Consider the following 17,347-nt stretch of genomic DNA (forward strand, 5'->3'; position numbering starts at 1 on the left):
CTCCCCCACTCCAGGCACGATTGAACCGCCAGCTCCTCGTCTCCACATTTCGTTCGGTGTTTTATCGCTTCCTTCTTGATTTCGTTATCCCCACCCCCGAACGCACCTTGTTTGTCTTGCGACGAGCTGTGCACATTGGCAAGGTGCATGCGCGCTTGCCGTGCATGGTCGCTCTCCCGCGTCACGTTTCCCCCCCCCCCTTTTTTTTTACGAAGCCTGTGTGTGTGTGTGCGTGTGTGTGCGTGTGTGTGTGTGTGTGTGTGTGTGTGTGTGTGTGTGTGTGTGTGTGCGTGTGCGCGTGCGTGCGTGCGTGCGTGCGTGCGTGCGTGCGTGTGCGTGTGTGTTTTCTCCCAGCTCGAGCAGTCTCTGTTCCCGACACCCGACTTGAGTATACATCACTGTCGGAAGAGAAAGAGAGAGAGAGAAATGGGGGGCGGGGGTCCGGATGAAAAGTGATGGAAGGAATTCATGTTTACGGGCGACATGTGTTCGACGCTGTTGTTGACAGCGTGCATGCCATGTGAATGAGAAAGAAACGGAGCGCTAGATGCGTTGTGTGTCTCGGTATATATATAGGCGAAGTCATCAGATATGGTTTCCGACGGGGAAACGACTTCCGGTCCCACGAAGTCTCATCGAATCTCGCATTCTGCGTGCTTGGGCCCATCGCGTTCGGCAGAAACGCGCGCAAGGTACGTGGCAGGAATTCAGACTGCCGAAAGGACGGGAAAAAAGTTAGAATCCACCGTGTTGGACCACTGTATTTCTTCGTGCCATCTTTCAAGCGGGTGTCACGTTTCGGTTTCGTCGTAGCTTGTACGCGGCTGTCAAAGTTAAATTCCAATCCTTGAACGTACCGCTTCCGTTCCTTTTCCCGGCGTTATGCAACAAAGTCAACGAAACTGGTAAAAAAAATAAGAAATTGTTTCAACATAGAACGTCAATTAATTAGAATAAAGTTTTTTTCGCATACGCTCGGTACGCTTATTTGCGTTTAGGAACTTATTTTCACTAATATATGTTTATTTATTCGTTGTCCCGTCCTCAATACCACCACTGGTCGCCGATCCGGCCCTCTGGCCAAGAAGCTTGGAGGCCCTTGGTTTAGCAGATGCAGTTTACAGAATAATTGTGTCTGCGCGCGGTTTATTATTTTTTTTATCTAGGACGTCTTTATAAACGGTCAGAGGAGGTCACTTGCTAAAACTTATGTATAACGAAATATATTGTTTAGCATTATCACTTACACCTTTGCAACCATACTATCCACGCCCCTTACTTGGGGTGTTGTTGCTTAGAAGAAGTAAACCATTACTCGACCTTTTCATGCATGTATCTAATGTACAGATGGCGCCGCTGTTGTGTCACGGATGACGCAATCGGAGCTCAATTTAGCTTCTCACTCGACGTTCGGGGAGGCATAGCTCGGCAGTAAGTTCGTAAGCCGGAGATGGAGCGCGGTCGCGTTTGGGGCAACTCACTCAGCCGTAGTTACGTATGAACCATCAAACTGAAACATGTGCCCATCAGGAGCTGCAAAGGCCTACAAGTGCGCAATAAGTTGCAAAAACTGCCCCACTGCTTTTCGACCCGTATTGTCCAGAAATGGCGTGAAGAGACTCGATTAGCGAGACAGAGGGATATCCAACCATGTTGCGAGTGAGCGCCTCTTCTGTTCGTGTACTCTTCTCCTGCGCATTTGTGAAGAGCACAAGACGTCTCACGTGCTGCACACACACAAGAGATAGAGAGAGAGACAGAATAAAGGAAACAGTGCGAGTTTAGCGAACCGCAGATTAGCTCTGAGTACGTCCCCTGTATGAGCACGTTGTCGGCCTGCGCATGCGTGTGTAACCGCAATTCAACTCAAGGCTTAGCGAAGTTCAACGAACACTCGGTGTCACTCCATGCGATCGCATTTCGAGGCTATATACAAGGAACTGTTCAAGGATGCTTTTCAGTGTTCCGTATTTTCTTATACCATCACTTTAGTAGTTCTAATTGATTAATGGATCACACATTTGCTACCTCAAGGATATCACAATTTAAATGTATCAACAAACGTTCCGCTTTGCGTACGCACTACAATGTTTGTTTTATCATCCTGCCCACTTTCGCCGGTGATTATGTATATGCGCGTGTTATCTTATCTGAGCATCATTCGACCCTCACCCGTTCGTACGCCTGTACATCTGGCGTCGTATCTCAACATCGTGTGCATCTTCAACTCCTCGAAGCTCAGCGTATATGTTTACAACGATATCCAAGCTAACTTTAGCCTAGCTCTTCAATGAAACGAAAATGTTTCAAAGAAAACACTGCAATGCACGATTTTAAGACTTATGGTTTGACGACCGAAATAAAGTTAGCTGCGACACCCGATATATGTCGAATATGCACGATGATACCGTTTACTGTCCTGCATATATATCTGTCGTCGTGTTCGCTTTTCCTAATTCGATACCATTTCTTCTAATCTTCTGACAATATCGTTTTTAAGACTGTTGTACGAAAAGAAATAGTGAGCCGTCATCGTTGTTATAGCTTGCTAACTACTTTGCTTTTAATTTAATTTCAATAAGAAAAGCTCTGTCACAGCTTCGTCTATATCTCAAGCGAGACAGTTTGCGGTTCACCGCTGCATCGGCAACGATAAGCCGAACAACTATTATTTATTGCTGTTGCAGAATGCAAGGAACAGTCGGTCTATGCTCTCAATTATTTTTTTCTCGTGCACTATCGACTTCTGAACGTTGATCGCTGCTTATTAGAATAGTACTAGGCTGTTCGCAAAGCTGTTAGAGTTGCATATGGCAGACGTGCAATGCCCTGTCAGGCGATGGCTGCTTATTAGGAGAGTGGACAGTTGACTAACTCGGTACACTTGCGTGATGGAAAGAAACGATTCGTTGTCAGGCGATAGCTGCATGCGCATTAGAAGAAGAGTAGACAGTTGGCTAAGTTGATACAGTTACGCATAGGAAACAAGCGATTCACTCTCTAGACGAATCGCTGTCATTCCTGTGCTCTTAATTTTTTTAACTGTCGCGCTGCGGACAAAGTGACATTCACTTTTCGGTACAGTTTTTAGCTTTTGGAAATCGACATCGCCAGACGGTGCACAGACAAGTGTGTTGAATTAGGCTGGACATTGGCGGGACATGTCGTGTCCTTCTGCATTAGCCAATGAGAGCTTACTCTGTTAAAACAGTCCCGCAGCGGGGGCTCGGTAAGCGTGACATCCTGCTATGTTGAGCGCGAGGTGGTGGGTTCGAGTGGCAGGCTCTGAGGCCTTATTCTCATGGGGAAGGAATTTTAAAAAAAGAAAACCTCTCTTACGCTTACGTTTAGGTTCACCCTTAGGAACGTTGTAGTGGTCGAAATTAAAACGAAGACCATCACTAAAACATCCCTCCTGTCTTATGTGCCGCTTTAACACGTTAGAACCAATACTTTCATGTGTGTTAAATAGTCCTGCTCTCTGTCACCCGCCCCCCCCCCTCTCAGCCCTCTCCCCACCCAACCAGCCACCTTTTATACAACCAGCTAAAATAAACCAAAAACGGGGCATAGCCGTCTTGACATTGGCCGGACAGGTCTATTTTCGTCAGCTGTATCCTGGTAAATAAATGCGGTAAATCACAGCGGATTCGACGTCGCTTGAACGTTTGTCTGTTAGTTTTCTTTAGCCACTGACCCCTCAGAGCATTCGCGACACGTCTTGATCATGACTGGGTGCGGTATTTTTTTGTCGCAGCGTTTCAGGACAGCAAGAAAACTTAGGACGTATACGCGGCCTGTGCTACGCGGCCGGTGCATTCGGCATAGTTGGGCTGTATGAGCAAACGCAGCTATATAAGAGAGAAATAAAAAATATGCATTTGCTCCTAAATAAAGGGCTTGCCTACATTACCAAGGAAACAGCCGTACAAAAAACAGTCCCATTAATTCACTTCTTAACTTGTCAAGCTACAGACACTTTATACACTGTACGTTTTAAGTTTGACGCTACGCACAAAAAAAAAAAACTTTCACAGCACTTTTCCAATTGCCGACTGCGTATAAGCGGGACCCCTCGTTACGGCTACAGCCTTCCTCGCTGCGAAGCAACGTTATTGTACAGATACTAAGGCTGGGAGCAGGCGCTTTTCGAACGCTTACAAGCGTTCGAAAAACGCCGCTCGGCAGCTACGTCAGCCTACATCGGCCGCTTCAATACGGTGCGAGCATATACTTCAATACGGTGCGAGTATACTCGTACCGTATTGAAGCTGCGGATATAGCCTGACGTGCATGTGACTTCTACAGATGCGAGGAAATCATCGAGCACCTCTTCTGTATTTGCCCTCGTCACGGCGTCCAACGTGGCTTTATCGGGATAATCTTACACCAACTGGACTCGACACCGTCCTCCGAGTCACATATATATACTCGAGACGTGGCCACATCCATCGCTGAGGTAAAAGAGACTATCAGCGCACTGGTGCAATTCTTCAAGTGCGCCGGCCTGAGCCACTATATAGATATTTTATATATCTATATATATATTTATATTTTCTATATTTTATATATATAAAAGCCACTATATAGGCTTTTATTCTGTCTACATTTCGCTAAAATCGACTCTCTCACCTACGCTATTGCACCCGCGTATTACAGTATAAAATCGTGTGCATCTTGCTCATAAGGGTACCTCACTTTTAACTATTTCATTCTTGCCGTATAGGGCCACAGTGTTGATTCTATGACGCACAAAACCTTCGTATTCATGTCCAAACGGTCGCCACAGTTGTCACAGCCTAAATAGCGCTGCGAACGCATATTCTTAATGAACTACAGATCTTAGAATTATGAGAATATATAGCTCCCTATAGCGGAAGCTATGGCTGTATACTACAACACATACGTGCAGATATAGTACAGAGCTCTTCGCGTCACTCATATATGTTTTAACTGAGCTTCCAATTTTCTATGTAACTGTGCACTGGGCTACGTTCGTTGAACAAAGACAATAAAGATCACTCAGTTTTTTTACTGCCTTTCTTAGGTCACTCAACGAACATTTGCGATGTGAATCTAATAAGGCTTGCATATATCAACCGTGTACTCTGATGATATAGGAAACTGTGGTGATATACCTTAGCACTTTATGTCGGTCATAATCTATAGACCCAAGTGTACAGGTGTTTACGCTCGATGCCTGGTTCCTTAAGTTTGCCTTACGCCTTTGTGTACATGAACTCGCCTTTCCCCATCTGAAAGGGCGGTGTACGGAAAGTAAGTTATAGAAACCAAAGTACCTTTGCAGAGCAACTAAGTACCTTCGCGTGCCTTGTATTTGCAGTCGTTCAGAGTTACAACCGGTGCGCAGAGTCCCATGCTTGAAGTGATAAGCAGAATTCTAGCACCATTAATATATCCCTACAGCCATATATACCCATAGCGCTGGCTGGCAGAGGACCTATATATAGGGCATCTGCCAGCCAGCGCTATGGATATATATGGCTGTAGGGATATATTAATCCAGCATGCGAATAATGAACAGTAGATAGGTTTGCCTAAGCTTCAGCCTATATATTTCTGGCTTGGAACGACCTCTTGCGGTTTCTTATATTTGCCACATCTTTGAAGCTCACTTTTAATCTTATGTTCGTTGCATGGCGATGATTAGACTCGTTTCGATTCTAATTGTTACCTTTGATAGCTATCGTATCATTACAAGCAAAAACGATTGCAAAGAATTTTGTTACAAAAATGCGCAGTGATTGTCGTCTATAAAACTTAACATTTGCAATTTACCTATACAGAACACAAACTAGACATGACACAACCTAATTAGACTGTAAACATAATCACGACACGCGTATAAAGTACCGTGATTTACCAATGCTCCGGAATTTACGCAGTGAAATTAATTAGTTGATAATTTAAGCAACTTATATTGGGAAATGGCGTGTCGTTCTCACGCAGCACTACTGAACGACGAAAAAGAATAATGAGGAACGCTGAAATTACGCTTCTCGAGGAAGCCATGTCAAGCCGTATACAAACATCCCCGTATTAATGTACCCACGATTCCCACAGTGCGTGAACGATTGCAGCACCAGGTTAGCCTAAAGCCTCAGTATTAGACTATATATATGAGTCCGAATAAAGTGCGGTGGCTACCGAGCTACGTTTCACGTACACGTCGATATACCACACGGCAGGAACGCGACCAACCGCGTCTTCCCTAAGTTGAGTTGAGTTGAGTTGTTGTAGGCTACTGGTGGGATTAGCCTTGCAGTTGCTGCCGGCAATTGCTCCACCGTAGCGACACTTAAAATAAATAAATCCCATATCAGACACAGACCTCCCAATTACAAATGGTAACTCCTCAGTTCACCATGTGGAAGCCAAATCCGTGTCCTGTAGGTAATTTAACAGAAGGCGAGAGACCTCCTTCCTACACAACCGGTTCCCGCGCGGGAAAACAATGTCCTGAAGAGAACTGCGAGGAAGTCCTGTGTTCTTGAGTGTGTGTGTGTGTCTGCGGTGACATAGAACATTACCTAATGTGCTGTACTGTGTATAACGCGGACAGGAGGGTGTTATTCGGGCGTCTTCCCTAAAACCGCCACGGCATGCTGCAACTTCCATGGGCATGAAGCGAATGCTTAATGCAACGGGCCGTTCTTGTCACATCTATGGACGGCACATTGCAAGTAACTTTCATAGACGTGAGTGATATCTCTTTCTTTTCTTTTTCTTTGCACTTTCTTCTTTTGTACGTTGTACCCATGCACTCCTGCAATAGAACCCTAGGGCTGCATGCATTCATGTATGAATGAATAAATAAATAAATTTGGGAAACGTTATACGCCTGGCGTCACTTAAGTGCTTGCAGCACATGCCGCCGCTCACAAATTCGCTCTACCGTCTTATCTGCCTCGTCACGTGTTTGATTGACAAGTCTGTGCCGCGAGCAAGTCGCCACGGTGCAGCGTCGCAAATGTTTCGTAAGGAGTCGCCGCAATTAAATTCTAACTGTTCGGGACCGTGCTGTATATGCGACGTTCCTGCGCGTGGCAGACTAAATTGCGAGTCGCAGGGTGGCTTCGAATGGCACATGTCCTTGTAACTGGTTTTGTAAGTCGCTGTATACGTAGACGCCTCGAACCGACCAACTGGCGCTGCGACACTTCCGTTTATCACACCATCGTCGCCAACGACGGTAACACAACCAGGGCGGCGAAAGGAACGAAACCACAGTCCGAACCCCAAGATGACACGACCATGATTCGTCGCTTGTCTGCAGTACTACATGCTCCGAGCTTTGCCCATACTTGGAAATGCACATGCTGGGAAATGTGCGCGCTGGCGTATTTTATAGTGGCGCGACCGAGCCCGTGCGTGCACTCATATATAGCATCGCGGTCAGCGTACACGTATAGTTTAATTTTTTGTCGACGATCTCGTGGCGAACAGCCTTGCCTCGTGACCGGCGACCGAAACTGTTGTCGCGAATCTTGGGGCTTGTATTCGCGAAAAGAGCTTAACGCGAGGATTGTTCGTGAGAGCGAATTCCAGCCAGTAGCAATGCTGCACGCGTTATCGGCGAAGGTGACCGGGGAATGGCAAAGGGCACTTACGAACGAAGAGCTTAGTGAATTCGGCCCCTCGTTTGTAAGTGCTACTTGGCGTTGCCCACAGCCTCCCCTTCGCTTTAATAATAATACCATATTGGCAGGTAAATATCGCGACCACAATTATAACGCGAGGAGGGACTGTCGGTCTCTGCGAAAAGGAAAAAAGAATAAAATACATACGATTGTACTTATTGTCTCGAACCCGAACATAATGCGAAGCGCGTTCTGAGGCTGGAATTAAGTTACTCTATATTTGTGTAAATATACAGTATATCCTGAATCAAGACTGCCTAAAACTTTTTCTTACGAACAATTCTTAGCGCGATAGCTTTTGTGTGTGTGTGTGTGAAATACGGGTCCTGTATCGCGGCCCGTATACTATACGTAAGAAGGAAAGTTCGTACGCTAGAATTAATTGTTCGTAACAGCACACGCCAACCATTCGTGGTGTTGGGTATATCATCAGCGAAGCTCATACCGATTCGTAGGGAATAGCGCTAACGAAATAATTGTTTTATTTTATTTTTATTTATTTTTTTCGGTTCAGCCCTGCTTCTTTCGAATGATGGAAAGTTGCAGCGTAAGGCGCCTATAGAAGTGTTCCTAACCTCGCGTCAGCTATCGGGTTGAGTACCCGTTACACAGAGTTCCCATTAGGACTCACTATGGCAGGTTGAGGAGTGGCATGGGTTACAGGGTTGCTTCGATTGTGTAGGCTCCTCACCCTACACATTCAGTGAATACCAACTGAGTGGTAGTACCGGCTCGGTGCATGGATGCGGCCATTGGCTCTGCATGGCCACATTCGTCACGATATGTCCAGCATCAGCATTGGCTAGAATTTGTTCTTACGAACAATTCTAGCGTGATAACCTTTCTTGTTGTTGTGTTTCTGTTTGAGTGTGCGTGCGTGTGGATACAGGACTATTTATGTCCTAATTGGCGTCTGCATAGTGCCACCTACTAGTTTCTCTTTTCTTCAATTGATTTTATTCTCTCTTTCTTGTTTTTTCCATTTTGTTTACTGTGGAACAGAGACAAAGCCTATGTGTTTTTTATCTCTTTTTCTTCACAGCAACTTATTCATTACACGACAATTTGGAAGAATGCACGTAGAAAACATATACAAGTCGTCTCATTCGTAAGGTGCGATACTGAGGAAACAAGATCGTCAACGTGTTTCGGAAAAGAAAAGGATATAAGTGTGATGACGATATATCGACACGTTGTATATATGTATAGGCGTGATAACATGATTCTAATACAGCATAGGAAAATAGAATAACCGAGGTACACGTCTCTTCAGTCTCTCCTCAGCCGTCCATCTATACATAACACAAGAGGACATATCAAACCACGTTCAAACAGAATGTGGTTTGTACGCAATGTACGCAACGAACAACTATGCCTCGTAATCGAATTATGGTTTTCGCACGGTAGAGGCCGGGATTCATTCACTTAGAACAATGCACGCGTGATATAACATACGCCGTTTTGATATCGGCAAACAAAAATGAACCGGAGATCCCGTTTATAATCCGTGCGTGTGTACGTTTCGACGAAATCTCTTTGCCATGGCCCCTGACACTGGCAGGAAAACTGCGGACCCACTGCTTAGGGCGCTTGCGGTCTGCCACATTCAACGCGTTTTGTTTCGGCGTGTTCGACATCTGTTTTGTCCTCGTACATATCGCATAAATTCGAGAATACCTTCCTCGCACGTGGCGTTGCCTTGCTCCTAATATTTGTGATAATCGTAAAACGCAGTAGGTGTATATCACGACTGTCGTGTGTGTGTATATACATATATATATACATAGTCATAGAGCACGATCGCTTCGTTTCGCGGAACGCGGTGTGTAGGTCTTTGTTTTTGCTGTATTCCATCAAGCGCAAACGTCGTGCGTCGAATTATATTTGGACGTGGGCCTCATCAAAACAAAGTGTTATAGCGAAGCAAGCAGCTTCGGGCGCTGTAAATTTCGTACGAATAGGCGGACGGTTCTTTAATTCTACGCTGTCACACTTTTTAAAAGGTGACAAGTTTAAGAATGCATCAAGGAGAAAGCCACGCGCAAGAACAAAGGCATTGTTACGAGCCACCTCCTTGGACTATAACGAAGACTAGGAAGGGCGAAACGTTTGCGCGTGTTTAGCCATCTTGGCCATCCCTGTAAATAGTCTCTGTTTATAAATCGTGATTCGCTTTAATCTACACTGTAAAATGACTTACACCCTTAGAAGTGAAAAAAGGTGTAAATGTGTCTATAACTCGCACCCCTAGGGTGTATGTTATATAAGTAAGACCCTAAGGGTGTGAACTATAGACACATTTACACCCTTTTCGACTTTTAAGGCTGTAAGTTATATTACAGTGATAGTGGACATGACCGCACAAGCTCGCCGTTAACAAGAGATATGCTTCCCACAAAAAGAATTACTTCTGCGAACGTTCATCAACGATAGGAATGATGGTATATATAGTGTACATGAATTTGTTTAACCTTCGTTCCTGAGGCTTCGATCCGTTCCTGTGACGTTACTTATTGTGCGCTTTGTCTTTATAACTTTATACGTACCCGTAGTTTTCCGAACAGAACAATTCGATTAGTATCTGCGCAGATGCGTAATCATTCAGAAATGTTGCGCATTCGTGGCGCAAAAATGTTTGTTGGAGACGATTATGTCATTTGCAACGCCTCTCGAAGCCGTTTGAAGCCAGAAAGGCAAAGTGTAAGCAAACCCACGTTCGGCCCACCATTCCCTCGCTGGATGAAACACCATGCTTGCGGCCGGCCCCCGTATAGAGACTATATAGCACCATTCACAGTTCCCTCGAATAGTTTTGTTTTTCTTGCAAACTTCACAATTCACAAGTCCTTTGTGTGTGTGTTTATGTGTGTGTATCCGCGCACGTGCACCAATGGTTCACAAAGACAGGATCTGGACCGCATAGAGACAGCGATCGGGATCCTCGAGAGACCGCCGGCAAATGTCAGCCTGAGATAGAAACGCGTCACGAACAAAATGTGAACAAGGAAATGTTTCTTTGTGGTGTGCGAGAAAGATATAGGAGATATATATAGATATAAACGCGAAGGAGGTTCGCGTTTCACCTTCTGTATACAAACAGGCCGTGTTCTTATATATATCTTCCAGCTTAAATTGTTCACTATCGCGAAGTATATAGGTAGTATATAGTCTACATTGATGTTGAAAGAAAGCAGAATAACCGGTAATGAAGAAGAACCCAGCTCCTTCATAACTATTGATGACTATATACTAACGCGCTTGTTCGAACACGAGGCGAGCCAACATATATTCGGACGTTCGACGTACAGAACGGAAATACTTCAGCGTATACAGTGAACTTTATTTATTTATTTATTGGACATACCTTACAGGCCCCTGGACAGGGCATTGAGTAAAGGGGGGGGGGAATAAAAAGTACAACGTAACTTGTCAGTGTACAACGTACGGCTCAAATTTGCAGTTTAACACAAAGGAGAGGAATCGATTATTCCTCTCCGATGATTCCTCACCGGTATACCTCCAGGTAGCAGTCAGCTCTGTACTATATAAACGAATATCGTTGCTCCCGAGCTTTCTTTTGGACTGTTGCATGAAATTCTACACGACTACAGTAATGTTTAATCGGCTATACTCAGTGACAGTGTGACGGCACGTTCGATTGGTCGCCTTAGAGTGCTCGGGCTCTGCTACGAAGATCATCGAAGCTATATTATTATAGAATGAGAGAGTGTATGTGCCAGCAATAATCTGGTTAACTGTATAATTCATTGAAGCCCGACTGGGCTCACACTAAGTCTTAGTCGCCGTCTTACACATTTAATAGTGCTGTCAAAGCACCCTGTCAAACAAGCACCCGAACATGAACCATTCGGCGTAAACAAAAGCCACGCCGTTGGATTGCGTTTCGACAGAAGGTGTATATATCGAATACTGCTGCGAAAACTCGATGGAACTGCGACGTTTCTGTAACGACTTTAGCAAAGATTCAGTACAAAGTCCGTCCATATTTCTCTCCATGCCACCGCTTTCCAAGCGTTGTTGGCATAGTCACTCACAGTGGCCGGTATATGTATATATTGAAAGGAGTGCCTGCGCTTTGACGTCACCGGAGGAAGCGAACGTAAGTGGCTGGCGCGTCTTTACGAATTCTCCTTGAGTTTGACAGCGGCGTATTTCGCGCTGCATTCTCTGTCAACGCTTGCTCCCGTATTATATGTGATGGTTAATTTTGTTCACCGTATGAAATGGATGTCAAAGGGTGCGCTTCTGCTCTGGGTATCGTTTTGTTCTTTGTGTTCTTCTTAATTTCCATCTTCTTCCTCTATAATAGGTAAGAGCCACATATACATATGCTTAATTGAGTGATCCGCTAGTTTAATATTTATTTTGCTAATTATGTGGTGCTTACGTTTCATTAATTGATTATTTCTTTGCTGCAATAAATAAGGAAGATGAGGCTACACAAATATGCCTATGTATACTTATTTTGTGCCCCTCAAATGTACTTTCTGCGCCTCATCAGAACTGCATGAACACAGAGCACACACACAAAAAAAATGTACGAGTTGCTGAATATGTAAAAACGAACGTAAAGATGTCCTCGAAGTTAATAGAATTTTTACGGCAGAGTGTTGTGCTTTCCAAAATCAAAGTTATAGATGGCATACCCCCTGTTTCTATTAACAACCAGTACCTTGTAGCAATGACATCGCGAAAATATGACCGTACTTGTTTTGCAGCAAACTAAACATTGCGCTCGTCTTTATTTGATTCCATTCAGATACAAGTAGATAAACAGCATGTCAATATCGTGTTGTTTGAAAGATTTGTCATGCAACGGGCGTACGGAGAGACGCGTGCACGATTCACGTTGGGGGAAGAAAACCTGAGACTTCATTCATGTAAACAAAAAATGTATGCGACATTACCACGCGGACGCAAATCAGTGAAAGTGGCAAGAATCTCGCTATCGAGTTCATCGCGTGAAAAAAATAAAGGAAACAAAAGATCAGAGGCGGCAGTGAAAAGCGGAACTCCTGGCTCCAAGCCAGCCAGCCAGCCAGTCTGTACAAGAGGGGGGTTTCCACCGCGTGGCAGACATCCCCCTCACCACTGCCAACTTCACCGTCGGTGTAAAGCGTAACGCAGCTTCCTCGAATTTTACAGCATCCAGAGTCCCATGTATACCAACATATATACCCTGCCAGACGTGCGGGACACACGTTGCCCGAGAGATAAGGCGCACGCGACGACTGCGCCGATGCCTCTGTCGCAGTGAATCCCAAACCACGGTGAAGTCACGCGGAACAAGATCGTCAAAAGCAGTGGCATCCCCCGCCTGCGTTCATCAGCTGATGGGCGTATCATCCGACCGCGGATAATGAAGCCGCGACGCCCCGGAAAGGCATCCCCAATGCCAGCTATCTCTCCCCGCAACCCTATATATATATATACAACAACGAAGACGGCCCCGCGAAGTGGGCCGGCAGAAAAGCGCTATCGCGGCCGCCGCTATCGGGAAAACACGGCGCCCAATGGGCCGTCGGCACGGCGGCGATAAGGCGGCGTGCGCGCGCGCGATAAGCGCCACCGAGAAGCAAGGAGGCGGTCGCAGCTCACCGGGCGAGAGTATCCGGCCCATGGAGTCCGTGGCGTAGGCGGGCTGCGGCATAGCGGCCAGCGACGCACTGTTGTCGTACACGGACCACGACATGTCCGAGCGCAGGTACTGGGTCGGGAAGGGCGCGAAGCCGTTGGCCGCGGAGCCGTTGCCCACGCCGCGTCCGTCCTCGACGAGCGCCGCCGCCGAGCCGGGGCTCAGCGCGTAGCCGTTGTGCGTGGTCTCGAGCTGGCCGCCCGTCTGCCACGCTTGCGCCTGGGGCACGTACATGCTCAGCGGCGGGTACATGGACGACGGCGGCGAGCCGCCCAGCTCGCCTCCCTGGTGCGCCGGGGCGTACGCCGGCGGGCTGAGGCCGCCGCCGCTGCCCGCCTTGACGTAGACCTGCTCGGCGGCGACCTGCCGGTTCGGGTAGGGAGAGCTGGCCACGGCGTAGCCCTGCGCGTACTGGGGCGTGCCGTACGTGCTGACCATGATGGTGGAGGAGCTGAGCGACTGATAGAGCAGCTCCTTGTCATCGCCCACCGGCGGCGGCAGGGCGTCCACCGGGTTCAGGGCCTTCAGGCTACTGATGCTCGCCGGGCTGTGCTCGTCCGCCGCGAAGCTGCATGTCACGGCCACCGGAGTGGGGCCCTGCGGACCCGACGGGGAGCCGCTCGGGGGCGGGGCCTCGCCGACGGCCGACGGGGGCGCGGCCTCGGGCGACGCCTCGGCCGCCTCCGAGACCGACACGACGACTCCGCCGCCTAGGGACACCTGGGGAACTTCTGGGGAAGGAGCCCCGCCTCTCGCGGCTGGTCCGGGCGACCACGGCGGCTGCTGCTGCTGCGAGGCGGCCGCCGTCACCGACGGCGCTTGCTGCTGCTGCGTCGGCACGGGTGTCGCCACCTGGTGGGCGACCTGCTGCTGCTGCTGCTGCTGCTGAGCGGCCTGCTGGGCGGCTTGCTGAGCGGCTTGTTGAGCGGCCTGTTGGACGGCTTGTTGAGCAGCCTGTTGAGCGGCGGCTTGTTGAGCGGCCTGCTGCGCGGCCTGTTGAGCCGCTTGCTGGGCGGCAGCCTTCTGTTGCAGCTCTTGCTCCATCGCCCTGCGCCACGGATGGTGCATAGACATATTGATACACGTTCGAGGGATTGCTTGCCTTTTTACCATCAGCGCGCACGGTGATTCGTATGTCAACGCTAACGAAAAATTTGAATTTAGCACTTTAAAAATAAAACATGCTTCAAATTATTTAGAGGAAAACGCACTTGTTTCCACTTCTACCGGTAAGAACAACACTGTTGACTCAGCAGGAAACTGTAACCGACAAAGTATGTCATGTACACTTAAAGAAATAAAACACTGCAGCACTAGATTATATAAGGGTCCTGTAACATTTCTGTATTACTAATCTTTCCTGAACCAGAGAAACCAAAACATTGGTGCGTTCAGTCAAACCATCGCGCACAAGCAAATTCGTAACGAAAGAGGCGAGGGGAATGCTTAACATATCGAAAAGCTCATACTTGTATAACGGTTTTATCCGCGCTGATGCGCGCCATTTTTAAAATACTGGAAAGACAAACATAAAGCTAACATCACTATGTTCCTGTCGCCACTTCTTTAGCTATCTTTGTACTCCTTACTAATTCATAATTTATTAAAGTTATCATATTGCATAAGGCATGTATTATACTATCTCTGATTCCTCTTCACGCTTACATATGCATGCAATGACGCCGCATCTTACCGCGGCAGCATTACACAGTCCGTTTCACACGTCCGCACTTGACATTGCTTATGTTGCGCTACAGGGACGCTTAACAGTGAAGCCAAACTCGCGTGTGCTCTGGGTTTTGCAGTGAAGCTGATTCTTTAAAAAACCACAGCGACAGAATGTGCTGCGCGTAATAAATATTTTCACGTTAGCTAGCAGCATCTCCATCCAAATAGATACGCAGATACATACCAGGAGCTTAATTCAGTCAACTAATGAATTTCAAAAAACTGTACAGTGATATGAACTTTATGAAATCACGAACCGTTTACTTAAGCAAATCGGTGCATGCAAGTCTTACTGTAAAACAGGAGACCGTAAGTGAATGTTGCGTCCGACTTATCAACATAAAAAAGTAAGGAAGAATATTTTAGCGTAGCGATTTCACTTTAAATTATGCAACTTAAGTAACGCAAACGAAAGTGACAATGATTTGCATAACCGGAGGAGAAGCGGTTAGAGTCGCCATAGTATATGCATGCAATTGGTTGTTTATTCGAATAAATAAAAGAATGAAAAAAAGAAGGAATCGAATTTACTGCTGACAGCAATGTAGTTGTCTAGCTTTGGCTGCTGACACCTGAACGGCGGCAAGTGTTGGAGGGATAGGGCTAGGGGAGTAAAAAGACAAGGAGACAGGATACCATGAAAGGATAGACTAGATGAACGCAACTATTTAACGCATACTTCAGCGTGCAATGCATGGGAGGACGTGGCTTGGCATCGTATTTCATGCATCATACATCTGCATCTTGCATCGTATTTCAAAAGACCGCCCTATTTTCGGCATTGAACATGCGCCGATAACCACATGCACGATCTGAGACACTTGGTCCGTAACCGCGTCCTGTCTGACCTTCGCACGCTGCGAAGGTGATATTGGTATCAACGAGATAGCCTAATTAGGTTTCTATGTTCCCGAGTGTGTGGGTTTAAAGAGTACGGTTCGTGGATCGTGCGCGTATCATTTCAGCCCTTTCCACAATAATCTGGGCCGCTGTAATGTAAGTATTATCTTCGCTTCATTCTACTCGTACCTTATCACCGAGTCTATACCTGTGATAAGGCGGATGGAGCGCCGCTCGGACCACTGACGAATCCCAAAAAGGAAGTTAAAAAAATTATGGGGTTTTACGTGCCAAAACCACTTTCTGATTATGAGGCACGCCGTAGTGGAGGACTCCGGAAATTTCGACCACCTGGGGTTCTTTAACGTGCACCTAAATCTAAGTACACGGGTGTTTTCGCATTTCGCCCCCATCGAAATGCGGCCGCCGTGGCCGGGATTCGATCCCGCGACCTCGTGCTCAGCAGCCTAACACCATAGCCACTGAGCAACCGCGGCGGGTCAAAAAGGAAGTTCGTTTGAATAGAATCGTTAAATTCTTATTCCATCCCACAGTAGATAACCGGTGGGTCTATTAGAGTTACAGATAGGTGCCGAGAGAATAGAAGCGCAGTCGAGGACGGCAGGTGGGGTGCGATGAAATTGGGAAATTCCAAGGCGTAAGGTGGGGACAACTGGTGCAAGATAGTGGTAATTGGAGATCGCTGGGAGAAGCCTTCGTTCTGCAGTGGACATCCATCAATAGCCTGGTAATGATCATGATGATGATGATGATCACGATGATGATGATCGGGATCCAGCCAGGTATTAACAAGGTAGGCACATGGCCAGGCTAACACTTGCAGTTTTCATTAAAGAGCTTCTCTCTCCACTGTTGGACCGGCCAGTCTTTATTAGCACTGGCCGGTCCAACAAGATGACAGTCTTCGAGGAGTGTACCAGGCCACGTGATCAACAGACACGCAACTCGCTCTGGAGCTTTGCATGTGAGTGATACTTAAAACATGAGCGATACTTAAAACGATCAGTATCCCTTTCATAATATGTGCTTCGAATCTTCTTCTCTTTCTTTGACACAATCTTTTGATTTGATCTCATCTTGGCCTTCATTTGCAAGACACTTCGTGCGATAGCGACATTTCATTTCATTTGTTCTATCCTTAAAGGGCCAAGGCGACAAAAATAAGGGGAGTATCGAGCACATGTTTTCTTTGCTCCACGAGAACACAAAAGAAACAAGAAAAGTTAAAAAAGAAAGGAACATGTCACAGTCAGTAGATCCTGGTTGTAAACTTGTTAGCGAAACAGTTGAATGACACCCATACTCTGCGAAAAAAAGAAAAAGCGATCACATTTGGCTCTTCTTCTCCTCCCCGCATTTTAGATCTGATGACCAGATATTATATAAGGCAATGGTTTCAATTATGTTCATTCACTTAAGTGTTATTAATATCATGCGCTGG

General features: G+C 46.7%; 1 protein-coding gene across 3 annotated transcripts in view; it reads right to left on the reverse strand.

Annotated features, from left to right (window-relative positions):
* Positions 1–17,347, reverse strand: part of LOC135916245 (transcription factor GATA-4-like) — a 142,001-nt gene that overhangs the window by 73,317 nt on the left and 51,337 nt on the right. For all 3 annotated transcript variants that reach the window (XM_070538798.1, XM_065449559.1, XM_065449560.1), the window contains exon 2: positions 13,281–14,365. In XM_070538798.1, the coding sequence (XP_070394899.1) occupies positions 13,281–14,365 (1,085 nt within the window). The remainder of the gene's footprint in view (positions 1–13,280; positions 14,366–17,347) is intronic.

The sequence above is a fragment of the Dermacentor albipictus genome, chromosome 5 (genome assembly GCF_038994185.2).
Source record: "Dermacentor albipictus isolate Rhodes 1998 colony chromosome 5, USDA_Dalb.pri_finalv2, whole genome shotgun sequence".
NCBI classification, from domain to species: domain Eukaryota; kingdom Metazoa; phylum Arthropoda; class Arachnida; order Ixodida; family Ixodidae; genus Dermacentor; species Dermacentor albipictus.